We start from the raw sequence: 18,740 nt of genomic DNA, 5'->3' as shown, positions 1-18,740 counted from the left end.
ATTGATATTAGTCCTAATGCTAATCTTGGCATGCTCAAGGGTAAAAGGAAATTTAAGGAGGGTTCATGTATGTATGCTAGGAGAAATCAAGTACTAAACCTAAGCACTGTAAAAGATAACATTTGAGAAAATGTATTGGTGTTTTGGCTTTGTTCTGTCCTAGGTCTCATCATAATGTACTCAAATAAGTTCCCTTTGGCTTTATCTTTATTCCTGCACATAGTTAACCAAAGAGTAAATATTTAAGATTGCTTGTTAATGAGTAGTTATTTATCTATCATCATAACATTAAGAATGGAACAGAGGGATTTCAAAGGATAGGAAAGGAAAAGAGAAGGTGTATCACAAGTGAGAAAACAAAAATTATTGTTAATTGTACAAAATATCATCCACAGGGCTGGGACTTAGCTCAGCAGTAGAGCACTTGCCTTGCATGCCATGAGACTGGGTTCTTTCTCCAGCATCAGCAAAAACGCAACGGTGTGCCATTTGTAGAAACCAAGTGTGGTGATACTTAGGTTAGCATTTACTCACTTTGAAAAAAATTAAAATTTTTGTTGAATTTATTTTTATTTTCTGGAAACAGTAACAAAAAATTCCAGAAGACATTTGTTTTTAGCTATGGTTATCTTTTGTCTTCTCAACTAAGTTAACTTTAAAGTATGGATTGTATAAATGTCTTTGCTCATTCAAAGGTCAAGAGCATTTATTCTTCAGGCTTCATTCTTTTGGTCATTCATTTTGTTACTGTTATAAAGTCAGATTAATAGACTTTCAGTAAGAGGGAGTAGTATAAGTAGTGGAAAATAAAGACTTGAAACCTTGAAGACCCAAGCTATCGACCAGAATCATCATAATGGAGTCTGAGTTTCTACAACAGACATTAGGCTTCTGCAGTTCCCTCCATTTTCATCTATTAGTTTCCTGGATGAATTCAGTGGTTTTGAAATTCTTTCGCAGTATCAAGTACTCCCTATATGAGTAAAAATAAGTTCAGAAATTAGATGGTGACAGAAGTTACAGCCACTTATTTGCCTCTAAAACACATTTGCCAGACACATGATTTATTTGATGTCCAAGTCATAACCATGATCTTGGAAAACATGACAGATGTTTAAGGACACATGTGGGGCGAGGTGGCACAGCCTGTATCAGAAAAGCACAGTCAAGGTGCAGACCGATGGCCGCAGGACAGTGTATGCTCCTGAATCACCAGAGAAGGATTGAATTGTGTTCACTTTACTGTAATTAACTAAAAGAGGATAATGTACTTTTGAGACCATAATCACCAGCAGATGTTAAAAATAATTGTCTTCATGCTCTTTACCTAAACATAGGTTGTATTAACGAGGACACCTAATTCTCTAAGCATCCAGGTGAACCCAAAATTCCATTACACTAAAAGAGTACATGCAATCGTAGAGAAATGGAATGACAGAGTGTGGCATTTTTATTTCATTTGACAAGTGCATTAATCTCTGCACTAATGTTGAAAGCTGCCTGGTTTGGCCTATTAGCATACATAATTTTTTAAAATAAAAACTTAGCTCGGTGGACTTACTGTATAAAGTCTTTCATAATTCTCTGTATGAGCTTCATCCTTGTAGTACGTTTATACTTATGTCAAAACACCTAAAGTACTTGTCTTTTCACAGCTCTGAGCTCATATATATCATGCTCATCTGTTCCTTTTTCACATTTGTAAACTTAAGTCTCTTTCTGGCATATAGGAAATCTTTAGTAAATACCTGGATTTGTCACAAAATAGAAAACCTAGCTAAGAAAGGAGATCTCCATGACAGCTACACATATGTAACTTGGTTTTTTTTGTGTTGTTTTTAATAGTTTTATTTTACACATTGTTTTATCTTTTGTGCTCTAGAATGGTAAACCAAAGGTAACTCTGGAATCTTTTTTTTTTTTTTTTTTTTTTGGTCTTTTTCCTTTTTTATCGGTACCGGGGATCGAACTCATGACTGCCTGCTTGCAAGACAGGTGCTTATGGCGCTGAGCTAAATCCCCAGCCCCCTGGAATCTTTTTTTTTAAATCAATAATGGACTGGGTCAAGCCCAGAGCTAGGCAGACTTTCTACCATAGCACCAGACTGTACGTTTATTTTTTAAGTTGACAAATAATAATTATGCACACTTATGGTATACAATGTGATGTTTCCATAACGTATACTTTGTCGTTTCTAGAGACTCTAACCAAAAGACTAATCAGGCTAGTTAGGAATCATGTGCTCGGCCACTTCTTGTGAAATCTCTAGAGGAACCCCTCTTCCCAGGCACCCTCTTGACTTTTCTAAACCTTCTGCATTTTCTTAGTAATAAATTGTCTTATGTTCCAAAATTATTACTTTTCCCTTCTACATAGATCATTCTAGTATTATTTTCTCCTTTACATTCAAATCCCAATGTTAACCTTTACCTTCATATTAAAACTATTCTAAAAATATAAGTATATAGTTACCAGGCTGGTCAATGTGTGTGTGTGTGTGTGTGTGTGTGTGTGTGTGTGTGTGTGTGTGTGTGAGAGAGAGTGAGAGACAGAGAGAGAGAGAAAGAGAGAGAGAGAGAGAGAGAGCGAGAGAGAGAGCGAGCGAGAGAGATTCCAGCCCTTGGCTACTTCGCCTGCCTTCTCTAACACTTCTGGACATCTTTCCTTGCCACTTTTTTTTTAAGTTTAGAAAAAAAAAGCAAAACAGAAAAAAGGGTAGAAATAATACAGAATTTCAAAAAAATAACAGTAAGAAATCACTAGTTGATAAATTACATATTGTTATCTTAAAAATAGTTCAAGTTACAAAATCAAAGCATAAAAATGAACAAACACTGACATCACAAACTATTCTGTTTGATGTAATAACAAAAAATTAGTAGTATGGTTATCTGTCTACACATTTAAACATGCTTGCAGTCATATGTGTATACCTACAAGTTGTTCTTTCCTTTCGAGCACTTTCTTTCCCTTGCGTTATTACAAAGTCTGTTCTAACCCGTCACTCGTGTTGCCCCAAAGTGGAACCGTGGACTATCAGAGTCTTTTTGTTTCTTTAATACAGAGAAAGATGTTTCTCTCCAGAAAGCTTGTGAAATGGATGGTAGTGTTTTGAACATGGATTTGTCTTCCATCTTCAGTCTTTAGCCACTATTTTTGAATCCTTTCTACTCCCTACTGTGAAATTAAAGTACATCTCTTTAGGGGATACAGTGCTCATTCTTCTAAACTTTTCACGCTTAGACTTTTAACTGATAAGTATAAGTGCATGGGTTCTTTCCAAGTCTTGTAGGTCTTTTTTGCACACTTTATGTAAATAATGATCATTTTTAATTGTGACAACTCTCATCCGCAGTGTAAAGGTTATCATCAGGAAAGTCTGTCATATGTCTACGCTGCATACAAACATTTTTTAACCTTATTTGTATGTGTGTGTGTGTTTTCTGAATAAAGAATACTAGTCCTGGGCTGCATGCAAAAACATAATCATAGTTAATACACACACACACACACACACGCACACACACACATAGGTATCAAAACTTTTAAAAATATTTTTATAATATCTTAAAATGAGCAAAAATAAAGGTGGGCTGTGGTTTGGACAAGTACAGTACTAGTATATGTTTGTTTAGCATCGAGGGGAAAAATAGTGATGGCTGATAGTAAGAGGTAAAAATGTTCCTTACCTTCTTGAAAAGTAAATCTAAGTGCTATATTAAACCAGTAAACCGTAACTTGATTTGGAACAGTAAACTACTATCTATTATTGGGTCAATTTTGCTTGGCTTAATAATAGTAACTTGTAAGCATGCATAGTAATGAGTAATGTTAGAGATTTTTTTTTCCTTCTAAGAGTAGAAAGACTGATAAACTGATGGAATAGAAACAGTGTTACAAACAAGAGGATGAGGATATAAACTACATCCAAGGGTCTCCTGTAAATTTGAAGACAGAGAAATCAGCCTGTACTCAGTGAGATGAAAGATAATTTTCACCTTATATTTAGAAATGCATTTTAAGTAGCCTGAGAATCTTGAACAAGATTTGTTAACACTAGTTCTGAAAAGTTGTTAGTTTTATTAAATAGTCAGGTTTCAAAGCCTAGTAATTTTCTGAGTCCAGTAACCTAAAAGTAAAGTTAGTGAAATGACATTCTGTCCTTTTGTTACATTGTCTCCCATGTGAACCACTGAATTCTAGGGAACTAACCATATCTTATCTCGTTACCAAGAGCTGTTTGAGGAAAGTGTTTTATTTTGAAAAAGAAGCTGGCACAAAACCTCACTTAAAATTAATGCAAAACCTTGTCTGAGATGGTGACTCCATATTTTCATTTTAATAGTAATGATAATAACCTCCTTCACAAAGGCCACTATTGATTCCAGTTTGCAAGAAAATGATTTGGAGAAAATCCTTGAAATCAATGTTGTAGCTTTCGTATTAATATCACTTAAATTTTTCTTTTAAAGTCACACTAGTTATCTGGAAATTTGTATTAGAAAAAGAGATCAAATTTCTGAATGCTCTTATTGGCTACCTTCTATCATCTTAAAATTTCAAATATATGTATGTGCATGTCACACAAGAGGTGTATTTCCCGTTTGCAATGGCTCTTGTCCCGGAAAGTAAGACTGGAAAAGCAAGGTCAGAGTAGGGAATGCTGCCTGTCACAGCTGGTAAGAGGGAGGATCTCGGTGCAGTTGGCAGCAATGACTTCCCATTGGCTCTGGCCTCCTGGGAATTAAGCTTTCCTTTTCCTTTCTCCCCTTAATGCAGAACTGTGGGGTTACCAGTCATAGGTGGTAACTGAATACTGCAAGACTTTGTTCTCTATAAATAGCTATATCTGGAGAATCTTCACCATTTATGTCTTGAGTGAATTTTGCTTGGAGTGTAAAATAGCTTAGTGATTTATTCTTTCTTTTCTGAGACACGCCATGTTCTACTTTAGCTTAGGTCATATTGCCAAGACTTATTTTTAAAACTTTTTTTTTAAAGAGAGATACTTGGTGTAAGATATAGGCATATAGATACAGTTAAATGTCTTATAGAGCATACTTTATCTTTTCCTTTTTGGAAACTACCACTGTTCTGTCAGTGGTGATCAATCATGTTCTTTAGCATTTGAACTTCCAATTTTGAGAAGAGTAGAGTTTGTTAGGTGTCCTTTTGAGCACCACAAATGGTTGATTTGAGGCAAGAAGACCAATGTTAAAAAAAGAAAATAAATCTAGTATTTGCTTAATAATACGCCCTTTGCAGTAACAGAATCTTATCTGACCACCCACATTCATCTGGTTGCTGATGCTTCAATTGCAGAAGCTATTTCTGCACCTTTTGTGTCTTTTGAGGAACGGAGTGGGCCTGCTTGCTTGTGATGATTCATGTCTTAAAGTGCATAGGGTGTCCTGAAGTCCTACTGCAGTGATGTGCAGAAAAGAGGGGAGAAATGAAGGCAAACTGCTTCCTTTCCATGCTTAGACTGCTTATACAAAGCAGTAGTGAGGGAAGGCACATCTTAAGTGCCATTCCTTGGTGCTTGTGTTCCTCTCACGAGAGGTTTGAAAGTAACTTGTTAGAAAGAAAGAACAATTTTTTAAAAATAATAAACATGCAGGAACCATCCCTGGATAATGTAGCAATATTTTCTACTTTATACTAGGAGCTAAACCACCTCAAAATGGTTGGTTGAACAATCTATTTGGAGTACATTGTTTGCTTTTTATGCATTTCTTTGGTTGAAATTTGGGTAGGTATTAATTCCGAGAAAGTCTCCTTCCTCATCACTTACCAGAGCCTCTGAGGACTCCAGATTTTACTTTGGTCAGTTTGGGATTCTTTGCTCAGAAATTAATTTTAGCACAGAGCATAACTGCTAAAAAAAGAATTTGCTGCAAGGTTATCTGAGAATCATACTATGAAGTTTAGTTGATGATTCTCCAAAAGAAGCTTTGTGGGACTCGCAGCTTGAAGGCAGAATAGCAGCCTGGACTACAGTGACATCTTTCCTAGTTCCAAGGCACTGGATTTTCCCTCTGTCATTATTTTCATAATGGCCTCTACCCTCAGTGTTGCAAATATGAGCACAAGTGTTTATTCGAAAGATTTGCACTTTGGTAGAAGAAGGGAAATTGTGTTCTTACATTTAAAAAAGGAAAATGCCTCTTGAGTGATACAGTCCCAGATTTTCTTTCCTAATGGCAGGAAGCTTCTGTGGGTAAAGAGTATGCATGCTATTAAATTCATGCTAAGCACCATTTAAGTCTTCTTCTTCCTCTTGCAGATTCCCAGAAGTGGTGCATGAGTTCCTGTGGAGAGAACTGGCATCTTAGGAAGCAAAGAAGGTTGTGATGCAGGTTACTGATATGAGGATAACAGGTCAATAACTAAAATCCATTATTTTCTTTTATTGTTTTTACATTTAACTGGCAAAGCAGTTTTGGCCTAACGTGAACTCATCAAATTAAAAAAGAAATGATGAAACTTCTATTTTAAGAAAAAAAATATTGTGAAAGCTTTCTTTTTTTCATAATAGGTCATTTTCAATCCCGACCTTTTTGAGATAACTCCATTCGAGAAAATTTCAGCAAAGGTTATTTCCATGGAAATTCTACTCAGTAAATCCTTACTAATCCTTATAGCAATAACTTTTGCTATATAATGAGAAAAGAAGCCCCTGGAAAAGTGAAGACAGACATAAAAAGTTGAAGAAAAATATGTCAGAATATTAAAAACCACATACTATAATCAAAACTAAGTTATAAATGTCTTTCCTAAGTATACAATTTCTACCAGTATCTACAATGGCATCTGCATCCCGGAGACCACATGGAAAAATACAATTTATTTTCATTAGGCTTTAAATAGCAAATTAGATTGTATGGATGTCAAATTAGAGGGTGATCATCCCAACAGTTTTACTTTTCTCTGGAATTTGTCAGAATATATATAACGTACAGTATTCTCCATAAAGTAGTGTAATACATAGTATTCTCTCATTGGCAACTTGTTCATTTTAGGAAGGACTGAGGTTGTTATGGGAATTTTTACTAAAAGAAGTATTTATAATGAATTTGGCTCTCAGGAGAGTTCTTTTTTAAAATCATCCTGTGGAAATAAGTCTGTATTCAGCTGGGCTCTGGCACTGGTCACGCTTTTCTGGTGAGTCTTTTTACCCTCACCTGGTACCCTGTGAGCTTGTGCTTCTGAAAAGCAATCAAAAGCATGGGTCATGGTCACTGGCCTAAAAGCAGTGGTGCTCTGACATGTTCCATGATTTTAAAGATACTTTATCAACTGATCCAAGGCATTTTCAAAGCAAACATATGGAAGTCACTTCTAAAATTCTATTTGATTATATTACCATGAGACGTATATTTTGTTTGTAAGTGGAGTATCATCTGATTCTCCAGAAGAAAGAACAAGTAACTGCTTTAATTTTAAGGAAATATCATGTTATTAAAATACTGGAAACAGAAGTAGTGTTCGTTTCTAGTCATTTCATTCCATTATGATATAGGATGTTATTATTTAATGCTCACTTGAGTTTTGCCGCCAATCAAGTAACGATTAATTTCCTGAGCTATTTTTTTTCCCCCAAGATACTGTTTTTCTATGCAAAAGATCCCAGAAGGACGACCTGGATACTGTAGATCTTTATTCATGTTCAGAGCAGCACTACCCGGCTGCCAATTCCACCTGGCTGTTACCCTGAGGAGACCTCAGAGGAGCTCTTTGCAGGGAGCTGTTTCCTGGCCTTCCCTTTTGGGGGTCTCAGGAAAGTATTTAACTGGGTACAAAGTTATTTGAGTGGGACTCTGAAGAGTGGCCAAAGGAGACAGCACATGTCTAGAAAACTGGCGTCTTTCCCACGTAGTTACCGTTTTCTTGTCTTTTGTGTCTGTTCCTGTTCCTTCATTACCCCTGAAATAGTCACTCAGAGAGGAATAGAGTATCTTTTTCCACACTTGCCCCTCTGACAAGCCTGCTAGCAACGCTGGTCTTTGCTGACTGAAGGATTCTCAGAAGCTCACCAGCAGCACCCACAGAAACTCCACTCACATCCTCTGAGGTTCATCTTCCCAACACTGAAAAACATTAGAGAAAATTTTAAATGCGAATGTGAAACCGTGTTTGGAATACTGTTCCTTTGTTGGCAGTGGGAGCCAAAATAACTTTGCGTGGTTTTGGTTACCATAAAAAGAAATCCCAGTGAATAAAAGTGATAACTAGCTATTTTCTTTTCTAGGAGGATTGCTCCTATATTCCATTTTAAACATATATATTGATTGGTAAAATGCTGGAATTTACTTTTAACATCCTATTAAAAGATTCTGAGAAACAAATAGAATTTCTTTGATCATAAAGAAATGATGTAGCCATAATTAACCACATTACTATAGATCTGTATGGTTCAAAGTAGATCTACATCAAGAAAGTTAAAAATTACAGAATATAGAATAGGACATTTGATGATGATGTGCAGTGCAAACAGTTTTCCTAGACTCACTGATTATTCAATGTAGATTTCCTTCTCTACCATTTACAATAGTATTTTTCAATCTATTAACATTTCCCTATATTTTGGTAATAAACATAAGCTCAACAATGTATGTCATTTTTGGAATAACTGTCACTTAGTACAGTGTCATTTTTTAAAAATTAAACTCTGGATTAAATTCCTAAAGCCTTATAGTTTGTACAATGAATTGCTTTTCCTCAGTTAAATTTTAATGCTCCCGAATCCTGTTTTGGTTTAAAGAGAAAGGTATACCATAGGCAGAAATGGATATATGACATGGTTCATTTCCACAGCAGATTTTCTTTTCAATTTGCAAAATAAAGCAGTGATAGACAAGCAGTTAATAGAAGTCCACGCTGGTAGTGGTTCATGAGTACAGTCAGTACATTTCCAAAGAGAGTTATCACTCCCTCCTTCTCTCTCCCACCTACATTTCTCTGTGTGACTCAGAAACCCGAAGAAGGGAAGTGGTTTTTACAGGTAGCCGTTAGTTGAAGCTCCCCAAGGAGAATGTGGAGAGACTAACACATCCTCGAGTATTTTTGAAATCCAAAAATGGTTCCTGCTCCCTCGCTTTGCCCTGCAGAGAAGTTTGGTGCTGTGCTTGGGGGAATGTGGGTCAGGGCTGTCCATGCTGTCGGGGTTTCCAGCTCAGCCACAAGAGGGCATCCTGAAGGACCCAGGACTGAGAAGGAGAGCCTGGGATTTCTGAACACATTCATAGTGGGGCATTCTGTATCTTAGAAAGCCCACTTGTCTCCTATATTCGAAGGAAGCGATTTTCCTGACAGAAGCTATTTGCATAATTGAATTACTGTGTTTTTAATAGAGATCCAATTTTGAATTTTGAATCTTAAAATCTTTCTGGGTAATTCTGTGATACCTCGGTTGTCAAAATCACTTTGTTCCAAATTAGTGTTTAAACACTGCAAAGTTGGAGAAGTGAACGTATTTTTCTCATACAAAATAATGGGAAACCAAATAATTGGTTCTGAGGCCCAAGATTACACTTTTAAATCCATTTTTCCAGGACATTAACACATGTCACAATGATTTCTTTCTTTAACCCTACTGTGGTTCTCGGTTTCGCTCTGAGCTTTACTGCTGGTGTCAGTAACTTTCTTTGGAGCCATGGTTGCAATATTTTACTCAAAGCACAAAGGAAAAAAAAAGCACCATGGTGAATGTTTTTCATGCACTCAGACAAGTGTATATGATGTTTGGGCAAGAGCGGTGCTTAGACAGAAGCCGCCTTTCCCGTCCATGGAGAGATGCTCGGCCCATACACTTTGTTTATAGACCTGCTCGGCCCATACACTTTGTTTACAGTCAGATGTTTGGTTCTGCCATCGAGCAAAGTTAGGAGCACAGCAGATCTTTTTACCACCTTAGCAGCTGGAGTAATGGAAAATTCAAGCTTGGAGCCATTGGACAACCAAAGTATCAGTGTAAATGCTGCTGGAATAGAAGATAATCCCATTTTAACCATAGCAAAACTGATTTTTTAAAAATAAAAAATAGACCTAACTTTTTCCAATTGGCCTCCTTGTCTTAAAAATTAAACTCAACAACAGTTTAACTTCATGTTCTAGGTAAGTTTTGTTCTGACCGTTAAATATCTGCTTTTGAATTTTATATAAGTAATTCTTCATCTGTTAGTCTAATATGAAAATAGTGTTGTTTTTGAATTTTATTTGCTACATCTATTATATCTTCAGTGAGTAAGATTTATGTCTAGTTGTGTGTGATGGTTTTAATTTATAACTGTCAAACATAAGCTAAATGACTGATTTATAAAGATATTACCTCATTGCTAAATGAAAGCACTGTAGTCTGTTTAATAATTTATTATTCCAGCCTTTTTGATACAAAATTCTGTTTTCTTAGTTCACTTGAAGTTTACATGTTATGCAAAATTTTGTATGTATTAATCAAGAGATAGGAAGTAATATGTATAATTTTCACTTGTGAGGCTTTTAATTTCATAAAAGTAATGATTTTCAAACTGAAGGAAAACAATTTGTAATGAGAGTTGATCATATTCTCACAAGGAGCTGCCTAATTAATGTACATAAATGCATACACATGTATATGTGTGTATATATATATATATATATATATATATGTATGTATGTATTTAACAGAACAGTTTATCTTAACTGATTTATTTTGTACATAGGAAGCGTCAAGACAATCATGCCCATGAGAACTGTCAACTATTCAGGTAGTCATTTGATTTTTAAACTCTCAATTTTGAAACTCTTAGTGATTGTTTTGTCTAAATGCACTCTTTTACCTTCCTGATGTTCTCTGATAATCTTTGATTCTTTTATCCTTGATCTAAACTCTGTTAATCACTATTTTTAACTATGAAATATACCTTTGTCTTATATTGTTATATAAAATATTTATATTAATATATTTGCTATAAAATATGTGCTTTGCTTGTCTTTTATGTTATTAATATTTTATATTACCATAGATTTCATATTATGTTTTATAAAAGTGTATAGTTTATGTTAAGCTATAAAATATATCTCTTTATACATGTGTAGTACATTTTAGTATACAAGCCATAAAACTTAGTTACAAATAGCTCTACATTTTTCAATGAGTGCTTTAAACAGTTTTATAATTTTACAAGTAACATTTATGAAGAGTTTTCCTTAAAACTTTTTTTGGTGCTGTGGCTTGAACCCAGGAATTCATGCATGCTAAGCACATGCTCTACGACTAAGCCAATACTCCCAGCCCAGAATTCAAACATGAAAGAGAGTTATCCTTATGACACACTGCTGTTTGAAATTAGTATCTTTTCACTGTAGAATTAACCTAATAGCTACAAAATTTTCTTGGACTGAAAATGATTTTTAATTTATCCTTCTTGAGGCTGATAATTTAGGATTGATTTTGGTTTCTTATTTGATGACTGTTATGACAATCTCTACGTTTTCTTTTCCTTCAGGTCATTTTATCTTAGTGAAATTGGCAATTAAACTTTGCTGTAGTTGATGGGCAAAATTTCTCTTATTCACCATCCCACTTTCATCCCAGTTGACGATATTCAAATGCCATAAGAAATCGTTGTAGATTTGCACTTAGTTTTCGGACGGACTTTTCAATGATGGAGAGAACTGTGTTGTAACCTGGTCCAAGGACATTTCCATCTAAGGCCCATTGACTACAGTGTGGGTGCAGAAGGTTCCAAAGAGAAGGGACAATCAGCAGGTTTGCAGACTCCCTGGAATATGGAAGCCACTGAGCTCTTGAAAGCACAGCTTTAGAGACACTTAATGGGTCTGCATGGCTTTCAGGCAAACTAGCACTTAAGACCTTGCATAACAAAATGGACACCGGGGACACAGCTCTAGGACAAAAAGCTACCTCAAGGTCTGGAGAAACTGATAACGCATCAGGTAGATGGAGGCAGGAACAACCAGCTGTTGTCAAGATGAGCACTTTCGGCAGTCAGGAAGGACCGCAGCAATCACAAATAGATCCTGAGCAAGTCGGAAACCCAGCATCAGCACAACTGTTTGCTTCTGGGAAGCTGCCCTCACCTGCCGAAGTGGTGCAGCCAGTCTCAGAGAAACAATACCCACTGCACCGTCCGAGTCCTTACCCATGCCAACATTCACTGTCTTTCCCTCAGCACTCATTGCCACAGGGGGTCATGCACAGCAGCAAGCCACACCAGAGCATAGAGGGCCCTCCCTGGCTATTCCCTGGCCCTTTGCCATCGGTTGCCTCTGAGGACTTATTTCCTTTTCCTATACATGGCCACAGTAGTGGTTATCCTAGAAAAAAGATTTCAAGTCTGAACCCTGCATATAGCCAATACTCCCAGAAAAGTATCGAACAGGCAGAAGATGCTCATAAGAAAGAGCACAAACCCAAAAAGCCCGGCAAGTACATTTGTCCTTACTGCAGCAGGGCATGTGCCAAACCAAGTGTTCTAAAAAAACACATCAGGTCCCATACTGGTGAGCGGCCATATCCATGTATACCGTGTGGTTTCTCTTTCAAGACAAAGAGCAATTTGTACAAGCACAGGAAGTCACATGCCCATGCAATTAAGGCAGGATTAGTACCTTTCACAGAATCGGCTGTATCTAAATTGGACCTGGAGGCTGGTTTTATTGATGTAGAGGCAGAAATACATTCAGATGGTGAACAGAGTACAGATACAGATGAGGAGAGCTCTTTATTTGCTGAAACTTCTGACAAAATGAGCCCCGGCCCACCCGTCCCATTGGATATCGCCAGCAGAGGAGGCTACCATGGGTCCTTGGAAGAATCTTTAGGCGGCCCAATGAAGGTGCCGATTTTGATCATCCCCAAAAGTGGGATTCCACTACCCAACGAAAGCTCTCAGTATATTGGCTCTGATATGCTACCAAATCCATCTTTAAATCCTAAGGCTGATGACTCTCACACCGTTAAACAGAAACTTGCACTAAGACTGTCAGAGAAAAAAGGACAAGATTCTGAGCCATCTCTCAATCTTCTGAGCCCGCACAGTAAAGGAAGCACTGATTCAGGTTACTTTTCTCGCTCAGAAAGTGCAGAGCAGCAGATAAGTCCTCCTAACACAAATGCAAAGTCTTATGAAGAAATCATCTTTGGCAAATACTGTCGACTTAGTCCAAGAAATGCACTCAGTGTTACACCCACGGGTCAGGAACGCGCCACCTTGGGGAGGAAGGGTATCATGGAACCATTACCTCACGTAAACACCAGATTGGAAGTCAAGATGTTTGAGGATCCTGTCTCACAGCTGATCCCCAGCAAGGGAGAAGTGGATCCCACTCAGACAAGCATTTTGAGGTCCACGAAATTCAACAGTGAGTTCAGGCAACCTCAGACTATTCCATCATCTGTCAGGAATGAAGGAAAACTTTATCCAGCAAATTTCCCAGGCAGCAACCCAATCCTTTTAGAAGCTCCTCTAGACTCTTCGCCCCTTATTAGAAGCAACTCAATGCCAACTTCTTCAGCAACGAATTTAACGCTCCCTCCTTCTCTGAGAGGAAGCCACTCATTTGATGAAAGGATGACAGGGTCCGATGACGTGTTCTACCCAGGTACCGTAGGCATGCCCCCTCAGCGAATGCTGAGGAGACAGGCGGCCTTTGAGCTGCCCTCGGTCCAGGAGGGGCACATGGAGGCCGAGCACCCTGGCAGGATGCCCAAGAGTCTTGCCAGCTCATCTATGAAGGAAAAGAAACTGATTCCTGGGGACAGGGTCGGCTATGACTATGATGTCTGTCAGAAACCCTATAAGAAGTGGGAGGACGCTGAAACACCAAAGCAAAGCTACAGGGACATTTCCTGTTTAAGTTCTTTGAAACATGGAGGAGAATATTTTATGGACCCTGCAGTGCCATTGCAGGGAGTGCCAACCTTGTTTGGAACTACGTGTGAGAACAGGAAACGTCGGAAAGAGAAGAGTGTGGGAGACGAGGAGGATACCCCCATGGTCTGCGGCGGCAGCAGTGCTTCCATGAGCATGATGGTTCCGGATTATGACCCCAAGCTGCCGATGCAAGAAGGAGCAAGAAGTGGATTTGCCCTGGCTGGACTTGAGAATACGTCTCATGGTCACTCTGAGCGCTGTGACCCAAGTCGACCCCAAATGCAGTCCGGAAGTCCGTCGCTGGGTTCGGAGGAGTCACCTTCCACCACTGACTCTGATAAGATGTCAGACTTGGGGGGTAGGAAACCTCCTGGAAATGTGATTTCTGTGATTCAGCACACAAACTCACTGAGCCGACCCAATTCATTTGAAAGGTCTGAGTCGGCTGAACTCATGGCTGGTACACATGAGAAAGTTCCCTCACCCTCTGAGACATGTGACAGTGAGATTTCCGAAGCCCCGGTGAGCCCAGAGTGGGCTCCCAGTGTGGAAAACGCAGAAAGTGGGGGGAAAATTTCTTTGTCCCCTCAGGTACAACAGCAGTCCTATCACGCGCAGCCTCGGCTGGTTCGCCAGCACAACATTCAGGTCCCTGAGATTCGTGTGACCGAGGAGCCCGATAAACCAGAGAAAGAGAAAGGAGCCCAGAGCAAAGAACCAGAGAAGCCTGTGGAGGAATTTCAGTGGCCCCAGAGAAGTGAGACCCTTTCTCAGCTCCCTGCTGAGAAGCTGCCGCCCAAAAAGAAGCGCCTGCGACTTGCAGATATGGAGCACTCCTCAGGGGAGTCCAGCTTCGAATCCACAGGCACAGGCCTCTCTCGCAGCCCCAGTCAAGAAAGCAACTTGTCCCACAGCTCCAGTTTCTCAATGTCTTTTGAAAGAGAAGAAACCATCAAGCTTACTGCGCCTCCTAAGCAGGATGAGTTTGGGAAGCACTCAGAGTTTTTGACTGTCCCTGCCGGTTCATACTCCCTGTCTGTTCCTGGCCATCACCACCAGAAAGAGATGAGACGCTGTTCCTCCGAGCAGATGCCTTGTCCTCAGCAGACAGAAGTTCCAGAAATTCGGAGCAAATCATTTGATTATGGGAATCTGTCCCATGCTCCCGTGGCAGGAGCACCAGCCTCAACATTGTCACCATCCCGGGAGAGGAAGAAATGCTTTCTTGTACGGCAAGCTTCCTTCAGTGGCTCCCCAGAAATTGCCCAGAGCGAGGCCGGTGTGGACCCAAGTGTGAAGCAGGAGCAAATGGAGCAGCTCCATGCGGGCCTCCGGGCCACGTGGTTCCATGGCCCGTCCTCTGTGCTTCCGCCTCTTCCGACAGACGACCCAGGGAAGCAAGGAGTGGGTCCTTGTACCCAGCTGAGTTCAGGGCCCCTCCATCTGGCCCAGCAGCAACAGATCATGCACATGGACAGTCAGGAATCTTTGAGAAATCCCTTGATGCAACCAACATCTTATTTAACAAGCAAACACTTACCTGAACAGCCACACCTATTCTCACATCAAGAGATGGTTCCATTTTCACCTATCCAGAATACTTTGTTTCAGTTTCAGTATCCTACTGTCTGTATGGTTCATTTGCCAGCCCAGCAGCCTCCCTGGTGGCAGGCACATTTCCCCCATCCCTTTGCTCAGCCCCCTCAGAAGAGTTATGGCAAACCTTCTTTCCAGGCGGAAATTCATTCTAGCTATCCTTTAGAGCACGTCTCTGAACACACTGGAAAGAAATCTGCTGATTATACACATGCAAAAGAGCAGACTTACCCTTGTTATTCAGGAACATCAGGGCTACACTCAAAGAACCTTCCTTCAAAATTCCCATTGGACCCAAGCAGCAAGTTGACTGAAACTCCCTCTGAGCAGATTCCTCAAGAAGATTTTGCCTCTGCGGATGCCGGGTCTTTGCAATCACTACCGGGAACAGTGGTTCCTGTTCGGATACAGACTCATGTTCCGTCCTATGGAAGTGTCATGTACACAAGCATTTCTCAGATACTTGGGCAGAACAGCCCCGCCATTGTCATATGCAAAGTTGATGAGAATATGACCCAAAAAACACTGGTAACTAATGCAGCCATGCAAGGGATAGGATTTAACATTGCCCAGGTCCTCGGGCAGCATGCAGGCTTGGAAAAATACCCGCTTTGGAAAGTACCTCAGACCTTGCCCCTTGGCTTAGAATCCTCCATCCCCTTATGTTTACCTTCCACTTCAGACAGTGTTGCGTCCCTTGGAGGCAGCAAGCGAATGCTGTCTCCAGCCAGCAGCCTGGAGCTCTTCATGGAAACAAAGCAGCAGAAGCGGGTCAAAGAAGAGAAGATGTATGGGCAGATCGTTGAGGAGCTCAGTGCTGTGGAGCTCACCAACTCAGACATTAAGAAAGACCTCTCCCGCCCTCAGAAGCCCCAGTTGGTTCGGCAAGGCTGTGCTTCTGAGCCAAAGGATGGCTTGCACTCCAGGTCATCTTCCTTCTCCTCTCTGTCACCCTCCTCATCTCAAGACCACCCCTCTGTCAGTGGAGCCTCCAGAGAGCCATTCCTGCCCAGCAAGGAGATGCTTTCTGGCTCCAGGGCACCCCCTCCAGGGCAGAAATCCAGTGGGCCTTCTGAAAGTAAAGAGTCCTCAGATGAATTAGACATCGATGAGACAGCATCAGACATGAGCATGAGTCCTCAGAGTTCTTCGCTGCCTGCGGGAGACAGTCAGCAGGAAGAGGATGGCAAGGGCCGGAAGCTGCCCGTTGGCATGCTGGTCCACATGGCCTCCAGTCCCAGCAGGAGCATGGCAAACTCCACTCTTCTTTTCACGGACATGGCCGATTTCCAGCAGATTCTGCAGTTCCCCAGTCTGCGAACAACAACTACTGTGAGTTGGTGCTTCTTGAATTATACAAAACCCAATTTTGTGCAGCAGGCCACCTTCAAATCATCGGTTTATGCTTCATGGTGCATTAGTTCCTGTAACCCAAACCCATCAGGATTGAACACCAAGACCACACTGGCACTTCTGAGGTCCAAGCAAAAAATCACCGCAGAAATTTATACTCTGGCTGCTATGCACAGGCCTGGAACCGGCAAGCTCACATCATCCAGTGCTTGGAAGCAGTTCACACAGGTAACCGACACTGTTTTAGAAAGCACTGTGTGGGTGGATACGATTGCTGAGCATGCTGCATGGTGAAGGATATAAGGCCTGAAACATGCTAGTAAAATTAGGATCAGAGTTAGGGAGTCCTCAGTAACACTGGTCTTACCTACAGGTAGGAAAACTACTGATTTGTACTTAGTTCTGAAGATTCTAGGAAAAAGTTCCCCCAAATTAAAGTATCCCCATTCAGGTGCCATGAAATTCTCCTACTGAGACGAGTTCAAGTATATGAGTTTCTCTTCCTTCTGACCTGAGTTAGTAACCTGACAGATCTACTTTTCTTTTGATATGAAAATTTCGGGAGATTGTGAAACAGGGCTGCAAAACAACAGAGAGTAGATGCTAAAAGGAAGCTGAGAAGGAAGGCATGAAGGGTGTCAGGATGAAGTAGGCAGATAGTAGAGGGCTGGTTCTCACTAACAGCCCTTTCCCTAAAATTTGTTTTCTATCTCTTCCAAAACTTACTTTTCCAAGTTACTGGCTTGTTTGTCCTACTTAAGCAATTAATGCCTTACATGTAAAATTAAGAAAATATAGACAAAGGGCGTTTTATAATTTATGCTAAGTTAATAATGGAAGAACTGGAGGTTTTAAGAAATATGCTTTCGTTTATGTGTTGCTCTTTTCCTTTCGATGACTATTTAGACTACGTCCTTCATCTGGATTGTCCTAATTGCGACTTCAAAAGAAGTCTTCATTAGTGTTGTAGGAAGTAAATGCTCACTGAGTACATGTAAACAAATGTCTATTCTGTGGAAGTTTTATTCTTCCCTAATGTCATCACTAATGTCCTCTATTTTCTGTAACTGGGGCCCATAGCCTTGTTGCATGGAGTTTAGGCTAATTTTTAGAGATGGATGGAAGAGTGGGTTTCTTTTTCCCAGAAAAAGCGGGTAAAATAATTTTCTCCTTTTGTCCTACAGATGAAACCGGATGGGTCCTTTTTATTTGGCAGCAAACTAGAAAGGAAACTAGTGGGAAATATCTTAAAGGAAAGAGGGAAAGGAGAGATTCATGGAGATAAAGATATTGGATCCAAACAAACTGAGCCAATCCGAATTAAAATCTTTGAAGGAGGGTAAGGAACCATAAGTACAAATGTAAAACATTCACCATATAAGTCAAAGTAAATGGTCCTGAATATCTGCAAGAAAAAAAAATAGTACAGTTGGAATGGAAATTTCAAGGAAGTTTCTTTTACAATATCATTTCTGAAGTCTGGCTGAGTAGTGTGTAGTGAGTTCATCTCTTTGCTTTCAGGACTTGATTTTAATGAAAATGTCACTGATGTGTGTGGTTCAGGTCTCTGCCTTAAATTTTCACACTATTAATTTCATATGAAATCCACTAAATTAAGTGGCTCTTGAGATCATTAAAGTTTGTTCATTCTTTAGTATTTTTTATAAGCCTCTATCTGTATTATTAGAGGGCAATAACACAGATTTGTTTTCCCATGCTTACAAATATTGTTTTCCCATGCTTATGAAAACTGAATCATGAAAACTCCTATGTAATCCTAAAAACTGGTTAATTTGTTTGTTTTCTTTCTTTCTTTTTTATTTATTTTATATATTTATTTTGTTACCTAAACTGCACATTTCCATTGTTCCATCAATATCCTCATTCTGTCCCACGGTCTAAGTCAAGGT

At 39.7% G+C, this 18,740-nt stretch overlaps 1 protein-coding gene across 4 annotated transcripts in view; it reads left to right on the top strand.

The window, feature by feature from the left end:
• Positions 1–18,740, top strand: part of Hivep2 (HIVEP zinc finger 2) — a 183,832-nt gene that overhangs the window by 147,762 nt on the left and 17,330 nt on the right. For all 4 annotated transcript variants that reach the window (XM_063233397.1, XM_063233398.1, XM_063233399.1 and 1 more), the window contains exons 3-6: positions 6,288–6,382; positions 10,705–10,749; positions 11,491–17,058; positions 18,015–18,169. In XM_063233397.1, the coding sequence (XP_063089467.1) occupies positions 11,872–17,058; positions 18,015–18,169 (5,342 nt within the window). In that variant the 5' untranslated portion in view covers positions 6,288–6,382; positions 10,705–10,749; positions 11,491–11,871. The remainder of the gene's footprint in view (positions 1–6,287; positions 6,383–10,704; positions 10,750–11,490; positions 17,059–18,014; positions 18,170–18,740) is intronic.

Source organism: Cavia porcellus, unplaced genomic scaffold (assembly GCF_034190915.1).
Source record: "Cavia porcellus strain 051 isolate PalLab524CR breed Dunkin Hartley unplaced genomic scaffold, mCavPor4.1 scaffold_22, whole genome shotgun sequence".
In the NCBI taxonomy this organism is placed as follows: domain Eukaryota; kingdom Metazoa; phylum Chordata; class Mammalia; order Rodentia; family Caviidae; genus Cavia; species Cavia porcellus.
The sequence above is the reverse complement of the archived record's forward strand: the minus strand, read 5'-3'. Positions and strand labels throughout refer to the sequence as shown.